The 16,519-nt window shown below is 66.3% G+C and overlaps 1 protein-coding gene across 5 annotated transcripts in view; it reads left to right on the top strand.

The window, feature by feature from the left end:
- The window catches only part of NFIC (nuclear factor I C), a 38,348-nt gene extending 22,764 nt beyond the window's left edge, over positions 1–15,584 (top strand). For 2 of the 5 annotated variants that reach the window (XM_059489476.1, XM_059489475.1), the window contains exons 3-11: positions 6,314–6,385; positions 6,871–6,945; positions 7,085–7,208; positions 7,704–7,828; positions 9,462–9,590; positions 9,705–9,889; positions 11,239–11,398; positions 12,982–13,067; positions 15,294–15,584. In XM_059489476.1, coding sequence (XP_059345459.1) covers positions 6,314–6,385; positions 6,871–6,945; positions 7,085–7,208; positions 7,704–7,828; positions 9,462–9,590; positions 9,705–9,889; positions 11,239–11,398; positions 12,982–13,067; positions 15,294–15,311 — 974 coding nt within the window. In that variant the 3' untranslated portion in view covers positions 15,312–15,584. The remainder of the gene's footprint in view (positions 1–6,313; positions 6,386–6,870; positions 6,946–7,084; positions 7,209–7,703; positions 7,829–9,461; positions 9,591–9,704; positions 9,890–11,238; positions 11,399–12,981; positions 13,068–15,293) is intronic. The other 3 variants (XM_059489478.1, XM_059489477.1, XM_059489479.1) reach the window with 3 other exon arrangements.
- The last annotated feature ends 935 nt before the right edge of the window (positions 15,585–16,519 follow it).

Raw genomic sequence — 16,519 nt, 5'->3', positions numbered from 1 at the left:
GCTGCAGCCCAGAGCTGGGTGTGCGGCGGGGGGGGGCGGGGGGGCTGGGGGAGCTCGGAGGTCGCCGGTGAAAGTCAAAAGCATTGCAGTAAAATGGTAATCAATCTCCCTAGCCGATGGTGCCAGGACCTTCGGAGCATTACGGAGAGATTCCTCCGAGCAGCTCCTGACGGCAGCAGCCAGTCTGGGGGGTGGGGGGGACAGTGCCCCCCTCCCTGTACCTCCCACCAGTGCCCCCCACCTCCATGGGCTCCCCTGCTGCGCCCTCACCATGCTGCCTCCATCCCTGCAGCCCCATCTATGCATCCTTGTATCCCCGTGCTGGAAGCCCCCATCCTTGGACCCCACTCCCTCCCACCCAGGCTCCCAGAGCCGGCGAGAGGCAGAGCAGGGGCGGTGCTGGCCCCTCACACCCTCTGAGGCTCTCTGCACCCCCATGCTCAGGGGGCTCTGTCCTGCAGTGAGCTTTTCCCGGCAGTGCCCCCAGGCCGAGCGGGGTGGGAGCAGATGGGTGCCCAGGGCAAGCAGGCCGTGGGCCCCAGGGTGGCATCGAGCTCCTGGCAGCCCCGGCCGTGCCGCCGCCAGAGGACAGCACCTGGGGGGAGGCAGGGACCCCCGCGCTGTGCCAGCATCTGCGTCTCCCACCGCCTGGCAGCCCCTTATCTCCCCCCACCAGCCTCACCGCTGGGTGCGGCGCGAGGCAGATGGCACCAATCTGCCGGGGAGCCCGTGCCAGGGCTCTCGTCCCAGGCGCGCTGCGGCCGTGCCAGGCCGGCCGTGCCAAGCGTCTGCTCAGCCCCTCCAGATGGAGGGGGCAGGCGTTTCCCCGGGCACCGCCGCTCCGCCAGCCCCCGCGCAAATATTTATCGCCAGGGTCACGAGAAGATTGATGGGGTTCACAATATTTGGGATCTGTCATTCGCAGAGCTGGGCACCGGTGGGCAGGCAGGCTGGAGAACCCCCCAGCACACAGATGAACACGAGCAAAGCCTTCCCCTGTTCCCGGTATCCCTACTCCCAGCCAAACAGCCAGGGAGGCCGGGGTTGAGGGGAACGGGGTAGGCGAGTCCAGGAGGAGAACCCCGAGAAAGGGCAGGAGGGTTTGAGACACCAGAGAACCCGCAGGGGCTGCGTTCCTGCCCCGCGGCTGTGTGCTGCAGCAGCGGGATGGGAGGGGGCTCCCCAGGTGCCACCCCCGTCTTGTGCAGCGTCACTGCCCGAGGTGCCGCTGCTGCCGAGCGCGGCCCCGCTGCGAGCCCGGCGCTGGCACGGCCGGGCCGGTTTCCATGTGCTCGAGCTCTCCGGATCGATGTGCCGGCGACCTTGGGGAGGTCAGGGCTTCCCCGGCTCTCCCGCAGTGCGCCGAGCCGGCGGCGTGCCGGAGCCGGACGGCTTCCCCGCAGTGCGCGCTGCCAGCCCCGGCCTCGCGTCACCGCCGAAGCGAGCGGGGCCGTGCTCGGCCCGGCAGCGTGAGCGGTGCCTGCCCGGGCCCTGGCACGGGGTGCCACGTCCTGTGCCGCCCGAGGGGACAAGGGGCCAGAGCGGTTCCGCGCACCGTTAGGCACCCGATGAATAAAAGATGAGCGAGCTCCTCTCACGAGCACCTGCCGTCCCCCGCCCTCGCCACCCGCCGTCCCCCCGCGCTGGCAAGCGCCGTGCCCTCCCCGGGGCCGCAGTTGCCATCCTGGCCGGGTGCCCGGCTTCGTGCTGCGCTGGCAAGGGACAGCTGGGGCGGCAGATGCCCACGGTGCTCCCTCCCGCCCGTGGCCGCGGGAGGGGGGGAACAGACGCCGGCAAGCCCCCTGTGTGCCCCTACACTCCCGATCAGGGTTGGCACTGCCAGTTGGGGCGGGGGACGGTCCCCTGTCACACTGGTCCCTGCACTGGAGTCTCGGCCAGTCCTGGGGAAGGGCTTGGAAACTGCTGCCTCAGCCCTGCGTGGTGGTGGTGCAGGGGCTGCTTTTGGGGGAGCATCGGAGGGGCCGTGCTGGGGGCACATCGGACGTGGGGGGGACGCTGGCTGTGCTGTGGGGCTCTGCCACGGGGCTGGAATTGCTGGGGCAGCAAGATAGTGGCAGCATATTTCCCTGTCCCTTTTCCTTTCCCTTTCTTTCCACCTTAATTTCTTCCTTCCTTTCTCCCTCCCTCCCTTCCTTTCTCTCCTTTCCTTCTCCCATCCGTCTGTCCTCTCTCCCACCCCCTCCCTGCAGCTGCGCCCCCAGGTACCCCCAGCCCAGGGCGCGGGGGCTGGATGCCAGCACCCCGCAGGGGGGAGTCCCGGGGAAGGGGGGGCTCAGCCTTCCCTTTGTCTGTCCCGCTCTCCCCATCCCTTTCCCCGCTGCCATCTGTCCCCGCTCGCCTCCGCGGACGCCGGCAGCCCTGGATGGAGCCCAGGCCTGGCAGGGCTGAGCGAGGGGGCGGCCGCGCCGCCCTCCTGGGGGGGTTCCCCCCGGCCGCTGCCATCTCCCCGTGCCGGCCGGGGTCGGCCGAGGACAAACGCGCTCGCTCCCAGCGCCGCTCGCTCGCAGCCGCCGGCCAACGTGCTCGCGCCTCCCAGGCTCCCGCCCGGGCCAGCTGGCCGCGGCCGGCGTACGTGGCAGCGGGGCGCGTCCGTCCCCCCCGCCACCGCCCCGCCACCTCGGGGGATGCCTCCGGCCAGGACCTCCCCGGGGCTCCGCTCGGCGGGGGGAGGAGGCGCTGCCGCGCCCGCAGCGCTGGTGGCCGGGGCCCAGCGGAGCCGCCTCACCCCGCAGCGCCCCGGGCATGGCGGGGGCCGCGGCACGGAGCGGGAGGGGGTCCCGCGCCCCGGCGCGCCGGCCGGCCCGGCTCAGCCAGGATTTACCCGGCACACGCGGCGGTTCAGGGTATTATATAAAGGAGGTTACACAAGCAGGACTGTTCCGGGTTTATGTAAGGGCCACCCCAGCCTGGCGGCAGAGGGATGGACAGTGGGACGGGCAGCGGAACAGGCGGTGCCGCTCGGGCCTGGGGTCACTGCGAGACTGGGATGAGGAGTTCTGGGGGTCTGACAGGGCAGGGCCCCCAAATCACACCTTCCCCCAGCCTCGCTCACCCCAGCCCTTGCAGTGGGATCTGCCCCACGGCACATTGGCTCCCTCCGGTCTCCAGGGTTCTTCCACCCTGCTCACGCTGTTCACTCCAGGCCTTACTGTCGCCGTGGGCAGCCAGAGGAGTGCAGTGATACCTGAGGAGGTGCTGGGGCGCTGTGGCACGGAACGTGAGGCAGGGGGGCAGTTTACCCCCAGCCAGCACCAAGGGAAACTGAGGCACGGGGCAGAAGCCTGCAGACAGCAGTGTTCAACTCTCCCCCATCCCCTGCCCTCGGCTGGCAGAGCTGGGGAAAAGGGGGAAGGCTGCTGCCCTCGATGTGGGGCTGGGACTGCTCCCACCGGCGCCAGCAGCTCCCCCAGCCCCCGGCATCCTCCAGCTCTGCGCCTGCGCCCGCGCCGCTGCCGGTAACACCGTGCCCTGTTACCGTCAGCGCTCGGGCACCGAGCCAGGGCTCTCCCGCAGCTGCGCCAGCCCCGGGGGGCACCCGGCCTGCAGTGACACCCCCCGGGGCCGGCCCTGCTGCCCGGGGGTCGTTCCCACGCGCTGAGACCGCGGGCGGGTGTCGCTTGGGGCCCGGGGGCACCGTGCCAGCCAGCGGTGCCGGGGTGCGGGATCCGTAATTCAATGGGTGGCACCGGGCCAGGCTGCCAGCGCGGCCCGGAGCCCAGGCAGCCCAGGCGCCCCCCCGGGCACACACTTGGCTATTTTTAAAAGAGATTGAATCGACCTGTTTGGGCACTGAGCACTCTGCCTCGCCGGAGACGACCCCGGCACTGAACCCCCTCCCCGCTGAGCTCCCCACAGTTTGGCAGCAGGACCACCCCCACCTCCATCCCCCATCCCGGCCTCCCGAAGGGGGAGTGGAGGGCGCAGGATCAATGAAGCAGCGGGGGCATGGGGGAACTTTACAGGCTTCTTTCTCCTCTCTGGTGCAGTGGGGCCACTTGTTGGGCCCTGGGTTTGGAGTCTCCCCCAAACACCCCTTGTGGGGAGCGCGGCCCGTGAGCCCGGGGCTCCCTTCGCCATTTTAGCGCGCCAGCCGGCGCAGGCGGCCGTCACATGGCGGTGAGAACAGCGCTTGGCCCGGCCGCCCCGCGCCGAGGAGGCAGCCAGAAATCTGCTGGCGAGCTCGCCCGCCCAGCCACGGGGAGCGCCGGGGGTGCCGAGCCCCGGCCCCCGCCTCGCATCCACCGCCTCCATCAGCCCGGACTGAGGGGGCAGCGAGGGGCCGGCCCTGCTCCCGGAGCTCCGAGCTCGGGACAGTCCCGGCTGCTGCTCGGGGGAGCCGAGTGCTCGGTTTGGGGACAGCTCCCCAGGGTCCCTCAGCAGCAGGGGTCGGTGAGGGGCACTGGCAGTGCCGGGTCAGGGCGGTGCTGTGGGGTGGTGTGGGGGTCCAGGGCCGTGGGGCCCACCTGGGGAACCCAGGGCCTGTGATGCCGTCCCGCGTGCCCTGGGAGAACAGAGACCAGGCTGGGCTGGTTTGGTGTGGGCAAAGCTCCGTGTGGGCACCTCAGCACGAGTGGTGGGGGTCCCTGGGTGTTGCGTGGGCCCCTCAGAGGCACCAGGTGAGGGCACGGCCTGGGGAGGCACCCAGAGGCCGAGCACCCCGGGCCGGGCAGGTGGGGCCATTGGGAGGCATCGGGGTCCCCGGGAGCCCTGAGGCCACGCTGGGGGCTGTGGGGAGCCGGGCCGGCCTCAGGCTGTGACCGCCAGCCTCCGTCCCGCGCCTTGGCCGGGCTCCACGCTAACCACTTCCAGAGCTGCCGCCAGATTTGTTGTTTTTAGAGGCGAGGAGGGGCCGTGTCCGGCCACGCGGTGCCCGTGGATGCGCGGGGGGGTCCCCGGCCACTCCCCCGTCCCCGCTGGTTTGTGCCCCGCTCGCTCCCACCACCCACACCCCGATACTTGGGCGTGCAGCCGCTTCAAAATGGGGGAATAGGGCTAGAAAAAGAGAAATGGAGGGAAGGGAAGGAAAGAACCCTGCGCCCGTCTCCAGGGGGAGTTTCTGCTCCCTAAAATGGCTGCCTGGAGGGAGCCTGGGGTGCGGGCACGGGGGGGGGCTGGTGGCGGTGAGCGGCATCAGGGCAGGATGCCATGGCGCTGCCAGCGTGGTGCCAGGCTGGCACGGGATGGCTGGAGGGGATGGCGGCACCTGGGCAGGGAGACAAAATGGCTGATTTGGCAGCGGCCTTGAGCAGTCCCGGGGGTGTGGGCACGACGGGGTGTCAGGCTGGGAGGTGGCGCAGTCCCACCGCCCCCATGGATAACCTGCCTGGTGGGCAGCACACAGGGGTGTCAGGGTGGAGGCTGGCATGGGGCCCACATTGATAACTTGCCTAGCCAGTCTGGGAGCCCCATGTGAGTGCTAGGGACTTGAGGGGAGAAAAAGGAGGAGAAAAGCAGGGAGAAAGGGAAAAATCCCAAGGCGGGCACATGTGCTGGCAGTTGCAGCTGCGTGGTTTTGTTGGTGTTTTTGGATTGTCTCAGCCCTTTCCTGACATCTGCCAAGGCTGCCAGAGAGAAATGCTGGAGGCCAAGGGGTGGGAGGAGGAGGAGGAGAATGGAGAAACCGGGAGAAGAAAGAGTATGGGGGAGAAATGCATGGCAAAAGTCATGGAGGGGCTTTGGGAGCAGCCAGGTGACGAAGGATGCTCCTGACTGCAGGATCTGGGCTGTGCCATGCTGTGCCAGGGCTGCTGAGCTCAGCGTCTGAGCCAGGATATTTTTAGCAAAGAGGGAGCAGGGCTGGACAGGGCTCCAGGGGTCAGAGCAGGTGCTGTCCCAAGCCCTGCTGCCCTGCAGGAGCTGGGCAGAGGCAGAACAAGGTGCCACAGGTTGTGCCATGCTGCGGTGACACTGCCTGGTGGGGCAGCACTGGGTCACGGCTGTGGCTGGAGAGAGGAGAGGAGGCAAGAGCAGGGCCAGGGGAGCATCACCCATCCTTGCCCTGGGGTTCCCCTCCTGCGGGGGGCACTGCCCAGACCCTGCATGTGGGACTGTCCCTGCTCCTGTCATTGGCAGGGAGGGCAAGAGGGGCTGGTTGGTGGCTGTTCCTCAGTGGCTGGGGACATGCCAGCTTGGTGATGGCCCTGCTGTGTGGTGAGAGCTGCTGGGCAGCCTGTGCCTCAGTTTCCCCCAGCAGGGCAACGGGAGGGCAGTCAGCTGGTGGCACCCCTGGCTCACACCAGCCTGGAGGCTGTCACTGGCACAGGGGGCTCACCTTGGGCTTTGCCTCTTGCAGATGCAGAGCAGAGCAGCAGCCCCCGGACAGGCATTGGCTCGGACCAGGAGGACAGCAAACCCATCACGCTGGGTGAGTGCAGAGGGCAGCGCTTGGGAAAAGGACGAGGGACACCCCAGACTGTCCCCAGGGTCCCTGCCATGGCGGGGGGGGGGGGGACACACACAATGACATATGGCCAAGCTGCCAGCCACTGCCTGGCCCCTGGAGTGAGCTGGGCATAGCCTTAGCCTTGTCCTACACCCAGCAGAGTCCCACAGAGGCCACAGCCCTTGGGGACAGCAGCTGCCATGGAGCGCCCATGGTGAGGGTGAAGCCTCAAGCCCTGCCAGCTCTCTTAGCCACAGGGAAAGAAACTGAGGCACCGAGCAGGTCCAGGGCATCTTCAGCAGACAGAACCAATTGGGGTGGTCTCTTGCTGGAGCAGGGAGTGGAGTGGAAGCTGAGGAGGGGGACAGATGGGATTTGGGATGCCCTCAAGCATCGCTACAAGGCCATGCAGGGTGGCAGGGGTGGTCCTGTTGCCCCCTCAGCACCCCCTCCTCTCTCTCACACAGATTCAACAGACTTCCAGGAAAGCTTCGTCACCTCGGGGGTGTTCAGTGTCACCGAGCTCATCCAGGTGTCCCGAAGTGAGTGTGACTGTGATGCCACAGCCCAGCCCTTGGCTGCCTGGGCACAGCAGTGTCCCAACAGCCCCCCCACCCTGCAATGGGCTGGGGCTCCCCTCCCCACCGAGCCCCAGTGACCCCCCTCCCTCTCTCCCTGCAGCACCGGTGGTGACGGGCACAGGGCCAAACTTCTCCCTGGGGGAGCTGCAGGGCCACCTGGCCTATGACCTGAACCCCTCCAGCACCGGCATGAGGAGGACACTGCCCAGCACCTCCTCCAGCGGGTAGGTGCCACCGGGGCTGTGCCACCACAGGGTGGTGCCAGGGCCAGCCCCAGCACGGCCATGGGGAAGGCAAGGGGCAGCCAGGTCCTGCCATGGGCTGGCACTGACCCATGACAAGCTGGGAGAGCTGGGAGTGTTCAGCCTGGAGAAAACTCCAGGGAGAGCTTAGAGCTTTTTCCAGTGCTTAAAGAGGCTCCAAGAGAGCTGGAGAGGAAGCTTGGACAAGGGATGGAGTGCCAGGACAAGGGGGAATGGCTTCCCACTGCCAGAGGGCAGGGCTAGATGGGTTCACTTCCCTGGGAGGGTAGGGAGGCCTTGGCAGCTGTGGCTGCCCCTGGATCCCTGGCAGTGTCCCAGGTCAGATTGGACAGGGCTTGGAGCAGCCTGGGATAGTGGAAGGTGTCCCTGCTCATGGCAGGGGTGGAATGGGATGAGCTTTAAGGTTCTTTCCAACCCAAACCACTCCATGACTCTGTGACCCTTCCCTGTCCCCAGGAGCAAACGGCACAAGTCGGGGTCCATGGAGGATGACATTGACACCAGCCCTGGGGGCGAGTACTACACCTCCTCCAACTCCCCCACCAGCAGCAGCCGCAACTGGACAGAAGACATGGAAGGGGGTAGGTGCCAGCTCCTTACCAGTGCCCTTCCCGTGCCCTGGGGCCCCCATCCTGCTCCCAGCATTCTGCAAACCACTGCCAGAACCCCGTGTGACCATCTGGGCCCTGTCTGTGCCCCAGTGTCCCTATGGGCCTTAAGGTCAGGACACACCAGCCATGGGGGCTGCAGTGCCGCCCTCAAATCCCCCAGAACATTCCTGCTGCTTTTCCATGGGGTCTGTGGGGTTGCTGTCAAGCCCCCCTGATTTAGGCACAGGCTTTCCATAGGTGCCCAGGTGTGTATGTGGCCCCCCAGTTTGGGCAGGGCTCTGTGGGGACTGTGGTGTTACTACAGGGATCCCTCCTTTAACACGGGTTCTGTAGGGCCAACCCAGCCTCCAGCCCCATGGCTGGTCTGGCAACCCCACACCAGCCTCTCCCAGCCCCAAGTCAGCTCCCCCAGCCCCACATCACTGTGGACAGCTTTCTGGCTTGGCGGTTTTTTTCCCTTTCCTGTCTAGACAAGCCCCAATTAGCTGTTCATTAAGAAAGGGGGGGCTGGGCTAATTAAAGTGATGCTGCAGGGCTGGCACAGCAGCTCCCACACCCCGAGGTGCAGGCAAAGAAGCTGCTCCTCTTCCTCCTCCCTTGGCTCTTCTCCTGCCTCCCCCAGCAGCGGGGTGGGCTCCACAGCAGCCCCCCAGCCCTGCCAGAGCCTGGGGGTGCCTGGCTGGAGGGCTGGAGGCACCAATCCTGTTGGAAGGAGGTTTAGGGGATGCAGGTCCAGCCCCCAAACTATGTCCTATGTGTGCAGGGACTGTACCCCATCCTGCCCCGTGGGGCTGGTGCAGGGGGGTTCCTGGGGAAAGTGCAGCCCCCTCCCCAAAATGGTGCATGGAGGCAGGAGGGAGCTGTGCCAGGGCATCTGTGGCCTGACCCGGGCAGGGGTGAGGGTGGCTGGCAGGGGGGGCTCAGCCCTGGCGGCGGGGAGGGGGCTTGGCAATCCTGTACGGGATGTTCTGGGAAATCCTCCTAACGCCCGACTGAGAAAGGGCTAAACCCATTACCAGGCCCGGGCCAAATGGCCAGAGCTAAAGCCACGGAGGCAGGGGATTAACGTGCTGCCAACCCCCCTGCTCAGCTCTGTGCCCTGGGGTGGCCTCAGGGACCTGGGCAGCCACTGCTGCCAGGGGGCTCTGGGGTGGTCACCCCCTTGCTGGCACCTCTCTGCCTCCCCTGGAGCTCCTGTAGCCCCCAGCCCCATGTGCCAGGGGAGGTGGGTGCCATGTGGGGGCTGCAGGGTCATGCATGAGGGCACCCACTTCTGCCACCAGGGTGGGACACACACACACAGAGCTGTGTGCACGCACATACACACACCTGCAGGAGCACACACCTGAGTACACACACAGGTACGGAGCTGTGCTGTACATACACACATGCACACTCATTCATGCACACAGGTGTGCCCCCAGAGGTGTGCCCACCCTCCTGCCAGCACACACACACGCTCACACCACCACCCTCCCCATGCCCACCCTGACCCTGGCATGCCCCCTGCCCCCAGAATGAGCTCCCCCAACACTGCACTGAGATGGCAGCAGCCATGGGATTTGGGGATTTAGGGTCCTGATGTTGCACCTGCTTTCCCCAGGCATTTCCCCCACTGTGAAGAAGACAGAGATGGACAAGTCCCCCTTCAACAGCCCATCACCCCAGGACTCCTCGCCCCGGCTGAGCAGCTTCACGCAGCACCACCGTCCCGTCATCGCTGTGCACAGTGGTGAGCGTCCTGCCAGGGACACCGAGGCACAGAGAGAGCGCTGAGGGGTCGGGGGGCTGGGGCAGCCACTAGCCAGTGACACAGCTGCGTGTCCCCTTTTGCTGTCGCCCGCAGGTATCGCCCGAAGCCCGCACCCATCGTCTGCGCTGCATTTCCCCACCACCTCCATCCTTCCCCAGACGGCCTCCACCTACTTCCCGCACACGGCCATCCGGTACCCGCCTCATCTCAACCCGCAGGACCCGCTCAAAGATCTCGTCTCGCTGGCCTGCGACCCGTCCAACCAGCAGCCCGGACCGGTAAGGACGCAGCCTTGTCCGTGGGCACCGGGGGCTGCTGCCAGCCGGGCTGCCCGACGAGAGTCCCCTGCACCGGCGCCGCCGCTGTCACCTCTGCCGCCGCACGGGGGGGTCGGGGTGTGCCGGTGGCACCGGCGGGTGTTCTGTGGGGCTGAGCTCCAGCCGTGCCGTGCGTTGGTTCGGGAGCGCTGCCGCGCCTGCTCCGTGTTGGCGCCTCGTGTGTGCGGCGATGGAGGTGCTGTGCCCCTGCCCAGCACGGGGCACCGCGGGTGTTGGGGTGCTCTGGGGCTGAGCCGTCAGCCGGTGTTGGGGTGTTGGGGAGAGCAAGGTGTGTGCCAGGGGTGTGTGACCATCTCCTGGAGTCACCGTCTGCCGGCGTGTCCTGGAGAGTGATGGGCTTGACGTGCCCCATCCACCTGCAGAGCCCATGGGTGACTTGTCAGCTCCTCCGGAGCTGTACCCATGTCCCCAGTGTCCCCACAGGGGTGGCAGAGCCACACTGTGCTGCTGTGGGCCTTCCCTTGCCACAGTGTCCTGCACTCCCATGCACCCAGTGCACCCCACAGACATGGGACCCCACACACCCACACTGCCATCACCCCACAGCCCACGCTCCCATCACCAAACAGCCTCTGTAACCAGCACCGTGCACACACACAGCACCCAGTGAGTGCAGCACCCAAACCATCACCCCATACACCCAGACCCCCCAGCACACAACACACCCCTCACCCCAGCACCCCACACACCCCATGAAGGGCACCCTTCATACCCAAAGCCAGAGCCTGGGGGTGTTCCTGCTCCCATACTGTCCTGTGTCCCCCTTTGTCCTCCCAGATACAGAGTTCTTGGGGAGCCCCACTTGCCTCTTTCTCCTCTCCAGCAGGGGCTGATGGCAGGGTAAGGGGCATGGCCACTGTTCCCCTGTGCAGTGGCTCCGTGCTGGGCTGTTGGACACCAGATCAGGAGCAGCCCACGGCCAGGTTGGGCACGGAGCACTGGTGCAGGAGCCTTTGGAGGCTCTGGGTGCCCCTACCCCTCCGAGGAGTGCTTCAGAGACCCCCCGTCACTGTAGAGAGGGGTCCCAGCTGCAGCGTGCGCCACTCTGGGCCATGACCCCACGGAGCATGGCCCCCACAGCCCCCAAACCCCTCCTGTCCCGCCGTCATTTCCTGCCTGCTGCCAGCGCCGACCGTTCAGGGCTGCTCTGAGACCCACCAAACTCATGTGTGCAGTGAGGGACACCCCGTGCCTGTGCCGGGGCTGTCCCCGGGGCTCCCCGGCCGTGCTGCTGTGCGCGTGCATCCTAATGGCTTGTGCTGTTTGTTTTTTGTCTGTGTTGTCCCCAGTTAAATGGAAGTGGTCAAGTGAAAGTGCCCAGCCACTACCTGCCCACGCAGATGCTGGCGCCGCCACCTCCCCCCGGCATGCCCCGCTTGGCCGTCTCTCCTGACACCAAATCCACCACGACAACTTCCGAGGGAGGGACGACCTCGCCGACATCACCCAGTAAGCACCCGCGGCGCCCCCCTGCTCCCCGGCCCGGCTGGCCCCTCCTCTCACAGCCCCCCAGGGTGTCCCCCTGTCCCGGGCTGGGGGGATGTTGGCGGAGGTGGCCTCCCCGCAGCCGGGGAGAGGGCGGCAGCCGGCACGCCATGAGTTTGCTGGGTCTCAGGCAGGTCGGAGCGGACAGGGCTTGGGCCGGTGGCCGCCGTGGCCGCTGAGCCAAGGGGTTGTGTGCTGGTCCCGGGGACCAGCTCGAGCTCCTTGTCCCTCTGAGCATGAGTGGAGCCGTGGCAGGGCTCTCCAAAGCAGTGTCCTGCCCAGACCCTCGGTGTGGGCAGTGCTGTGGGGGAGGCCATGGTCTCTCCGTGTCTGTTTGTCCCACCGTGGTGGTGGCTGTGCTGCCGGGAGCGGGGAGCAGCTGGCACGCGGGTGGCACTGGGACTAGGGACAGTGTGCCTGGTGCGTGGTGTGGGCTGTTGGACTCTTGCTGCCAGGGGGGTCCTTGGCACTGGGGATTCTGCTCTGGCTGGGGATGTGAGGTGGCACCAGAGCAGGGACTGTGTGAGTGGTGCCAGAGCAGGGACTGTGTGTGGGTCCCCAGAGCTCTTTGCAGGTGGCACCTGGGGGTTTGTCAGCATGGTGGCTGACAAATTCCTTGGCCTCCCCTCCACCTCAGGGGCCATAAGTGCCTTGGCCAGGAGGGCTTTGGGTGCTGGGCCCAACAGCCAGAGGGGAGTTGGTGTCACTCCAGCCTGGCATGGGGGTGTGTGCTGCAGTGGTGGGACACTGTGCCGTCGCCACATTCTGTGAGGGGTTGTTCCTGTTCCCATCCTGCTGTACCCATGAGACATGGCACCCCATGTGGCTGCTGTGTCCCCACACAGTCAAGCCTTGCCTGATCGAGTCATTGTCCCTGGGTAATGGGCCATGGCTGATTGCCAGCAACTGGTCAGCAGGTGTGGAGATCCCATGGCACAGAGAAGCCAAAGCCTGGACAATCTGGAGGGAACAGCATGGGATGGCCTGGCTGATTATGGGGTCACAGCCTTGGGGAGGGGCAGAGGAGTGCAAGTTCTTGCAGGCTCAGGGCAGGACGCGTTAGGAGGACACTGGCTGTCCCCAAATCCCCCATTCCCCTTGGCAGCACTCTGCTTCCAGCAGGACTGAACCCAGAGGTTCAGCAGGGCTGGAGGTCCCACTGCTGGATCCCCAGCTGAGGGATGGAGGTGGCAGCAGGGTGACATGGCCAAGTGGAACTGGACACTGCCATTGTTCTCCCCGTGGCAGCTCAGCTCTGGGAGCCGCAGCGCGGGCACAGCCAGGGCACCATCTGCGCCTGCACCCCGGGGCACCTCGCCCCTCCAGCCTCGGGGTGGCACCGTCCGAGCACAGCACCCCTGGGTGCAGCACCCTGGGCTCCATCCGCCTGCCAGCAGGTCACAGCCAGGGACGTTGCCTGGTCGCCAGCACCGGGTGCCAGGGAGCTCCGTCCCAGCAGTGCCAGGGAGAGGGCCGGGCCTGGCCCCTGGGGGGACAATGGCAGTGCCACCCACAGCCCCGTTAATGAGCTCTCGTTTGTTCCCCAGCCTACTCTGCACCAGGCACGCCCCCTGCGAACCGTTCCTTCGTGGGATTAGGACCAAGGGATCCTGGGAGTATCTATCAGGCACAGGTGAGAGCGGGGATGCTGCTGGGGGGACCCTCCTGCCCTCGCCCCGGGCACCCTCGCCATGGCATCACCGTGGGCATGGCCAGTGCTGGCATTGCCATTGTGGCTGTCGCTGACGTGACATTGCTGATGTGGGCGCCCCTGCCGTGGCATCACTGCCGTGGCATCGCTGCCGTGGCATCGCTGCTGAGGGCATTGCCACCATGGCATCACTGCCATGGGCCTTGCCACCACAGCATCACCACCGTGGCATTGCTGCCATGTTTGTTGCTCCTGTTGGCATTGCTGCTGTGGGCACTACCGTGGGTATCGCCACTGTGGCATCACTGCTGTGGGACATTGCTGCTGTGGATGTGACCTCTGTGGCCATCGCTGCTGTGGCCTTGCCACCATGTCTGAGGCCATGAGGAGTGTCACCACAGCAGTGGCATCACCACCGTGGGCATTGCCACCACCGGCCTGGCCACTGCAGACATTGCTGTTGTGGACGTCCCCGCCACGGCATCACTGCCATGGGTGTTACTACTGTGGCAATGCCACTTTGGGCACCACTGCTGTGTACGTCACCACTGTGGGGTTATTTCCATGTGCAGTGCCACCATGGGCATCACCACCATGGCACTGCAGCTCTGGCACTGCCACTGCCAGCTTTGCTGCTGTGAGCATCACTGCCTTGGCATCACTGCTGCGGCCCCTGGGCATTGCTGCCGTGACATCCTCACTACGGGCACCCGGTGCCAGGGCTTTAGGCACTGCTGGTGGCTCAGGGCCACCACGAGTCATAGAGAGAGGTCACTGCCATACTCTGGCAGTGTCCTGCCTGGCACCACCTGGCACCACCCTGCCTAGGTGCCCAGGACATCCCCAAAGGGGCAGCACCAGGGCTGTGGGTCCCTCTCAGTGTGGGCACAGGCACTGCTCTCGCTCAGCTGTGCCCGTGGCTGTGCCAGCTGCAGCAGGAGTTGTGTGTGCCTTTCCAGGGGCTTTGCATTAGTCCTGGGTTCCAGAGCTGGCACTGGTGCTGCAGGCAGTGCCATGGTGCCAGCACAGGGGTGGCAGCTCCTGGCCTCACTTGTGGCACGAGTGGTCTGGCCTCAGCATTCCCTGCAGGGCAGCTGCAGTCCTGCCTGGCAGGTGACACAGGTGACAGGACAGAGGGATGGGGTGTGGACAGTGCCATGCTGGGGCACCCTGGGGTGCTGCCCTGCTTGGGGGGGGTACTCAGGGTGCTGTGCTGTGCCGGGTGGGCACTGGGGGCTGTCAGCAGTGACACAGGGTACCTGGGCGTGCTGTGCTGTGCCAGGCTGTGAGATTTGGGAACCATGAGCTGGGACACCTGAGGGTGCTGTGCCGTTCCAGAGGGAAAACATGGGGGACCCGGCTCTGATCACACCCCCCACCCTGCCTCAGTTTCCCCAGTCCTGCACATGGGGTGGGCTTGAGTCCCTAAAGAGGAGACCTGGGGCAGCACCAGGAGAGTCTTGGAGGAGCATGGGCCAGAGTGCCTGTCTAGAGATAGGGGTCAGAGCCCCTCGCAGCCCCGGGACCCCCAGGGTCCCTGTGAATGGGTGTCCCCAGTCATGCTCAGGGAGGCTCCCCAGGGCTCGAGGATGCTCTGCCTGGGGAAACTGAGGCACGGGGTAGGAGTTGGTGTCCCAGAGGGGCAGCTGAGACCTGCCGCGCTCTGGTCATGTGTGGCGGGGCCTGGAAGGGTTAAGGGAAGCAGCGGCCCCGAGCTGTCTCGTTTCCAACGGAAACCAGACATGAGGTAATCGGGAATGAACTTGAACTTGGGGCTGGGGGGGAAACAATGGGAGGGTGGCAGGGGGGCACCTCGCGGGGTCCCCAACCGTGCCACCCCCTACCTGGCCCCAGGTGGCCCTGGAAGAGCCTCCCTTTGCCGTGAAGGTGCAGAGGGACCCAGGGGAGCGCGGGTGCAGCGGTGCGGAGGACGGACAAACTCAGCGCAGGAGTGGGGACCGAGCCCCGTGCGCCGAGCGGGGACAGCGCGGGGACAGGACAGGGACAGCGCAGGGACAGGACAGGGACAGCGCAGGGACAGCGCAGGGACAGGACAGGGACAGCGCGGGGACAGGACAGGGACAGGACAGGGACAGCGCAGGGACGGCACAGGGGCGGCTGCCTCGGGCTCTGGGAGCGGCGGGAGGACGGGGCAGCCCCGGGGGCAGAACACTAACGCCGGCCTCTCTCCTCTCCTCTCTCCGGCAGTCCTGGTACCTGGGATAATCGCCGCCGTGCCGCCCCTTCGCCTCCCTTCTCCTCTGCTTTAGGCACCCCCAGAGGAACATCCCCGTCCCCGAGCACCAGGCCCAGCCTTGCGGTGACGACGGAGAGCGCGGCCTCACGACGACGACGACGACGACGACAAGCAAAACCCACACCCGAAGGAAAGAGCAAGGGAAAGGAAGAAGGAAAAGGGTCAAACTGTTTTAAAATGGAAGAAAAAAAAAAAAAAAAAAAAACAAAACCCCACAAACAAAAAAACAAACAAACCAACAACCCCTCCCAGGAGGACCTTTCCCCCCACCCCGGCGATGCGCCAGAAAACAAAGAAACAGGAAAAAAAGAAAAAAAAAAAAGAAAGAAAAAACACTATTCTTTACCCCGTGGGCCGGCGCCGCGCTGAGACCTGACACGAGCGGTGCCAGCGCTGCCTCCCGGCCCCGCCGGCCGCTCGCCGAATATGCAAACGGCTTTGACTCTCTCGTTCTTGCCTCTATGTGAGTAACAAAGATCAAAACCTCCCCCGCCGACCCCCCCGGGCCCAGACTGTCGGGGGTTCGTGGGGCTGGGCCGGGGAGCCCCTCCCGGGAACCCCTCCCGGGGAACCCTTCCCGCTGCCGCAGCCCCGCGGGGCAGAGCGGGCGCGCTCCCGGGCGGGCGGGTGGCGCTCGGTGCTGTGCGAGCGCCCCGGGGTCGGTGACATCGCGCTGCGGTGACACGGTGACATCGCGCTGCGGTGACGGTCGTGCGGTGGCACAGTGGATCGAGCGGGTGGCGCAGGAGGAGGGGGGTTGTGACCCCAGCGGGTGCATGGGCACGGCCGGGATGGTCGCGGCGGCGGTGGCACCTCGGTTCCCGCTCGGACACGGTGTCGGTGTCGGTGTCGGGACGCTCCCACCTCGCCCCACGCGTCACAGCGGCGGTGGCACCCCGGTTCCAGCGGGGACGCGGCACGGGGACTGTCGCAGCCCGGCGGCCACGGTCGCGCCGAGGCTCCGGTCACCATCTCTCTGGTCGCCTTCCTCCCCCAAGCCTGCACCGGCCCGGGCCCGTGTGTTCCCAGCCGTGTCCCCAGCCGTGTCCCCGTGTCCCCAGCCGTGTCCCCGCGCCCGGGGGTTACGGGGCAGGGGGCCGTGCGTCCGTGTGTTTGAGCTATGCATTCCTGTGGACAGGTACCGGGGGGGGGAGGCAGGGTGCGCTCGTGTTGCACA

This window comes from Ammospiza nelsoni, chromosome 27, assembly GCF_027579445.1.
Source record: "Ammospiza nelsoni isolate bAmmNel1 chromosome 27, bAmmNel1.pri, whole genome shotgun sequence".
In the NCBI taxonomy this organism is placed as follows: domain Eukaryota; kingdom Metazoa; phylum Chordata; class Aves; order Passeriformes; family Passerellidae; genus Ammospiza; species Ammospiza nelsoni.
Note: the sequence above shows the minus strand (reverse complement) of the source record. Positions and strands in the feature narration are given on the sequence as shown.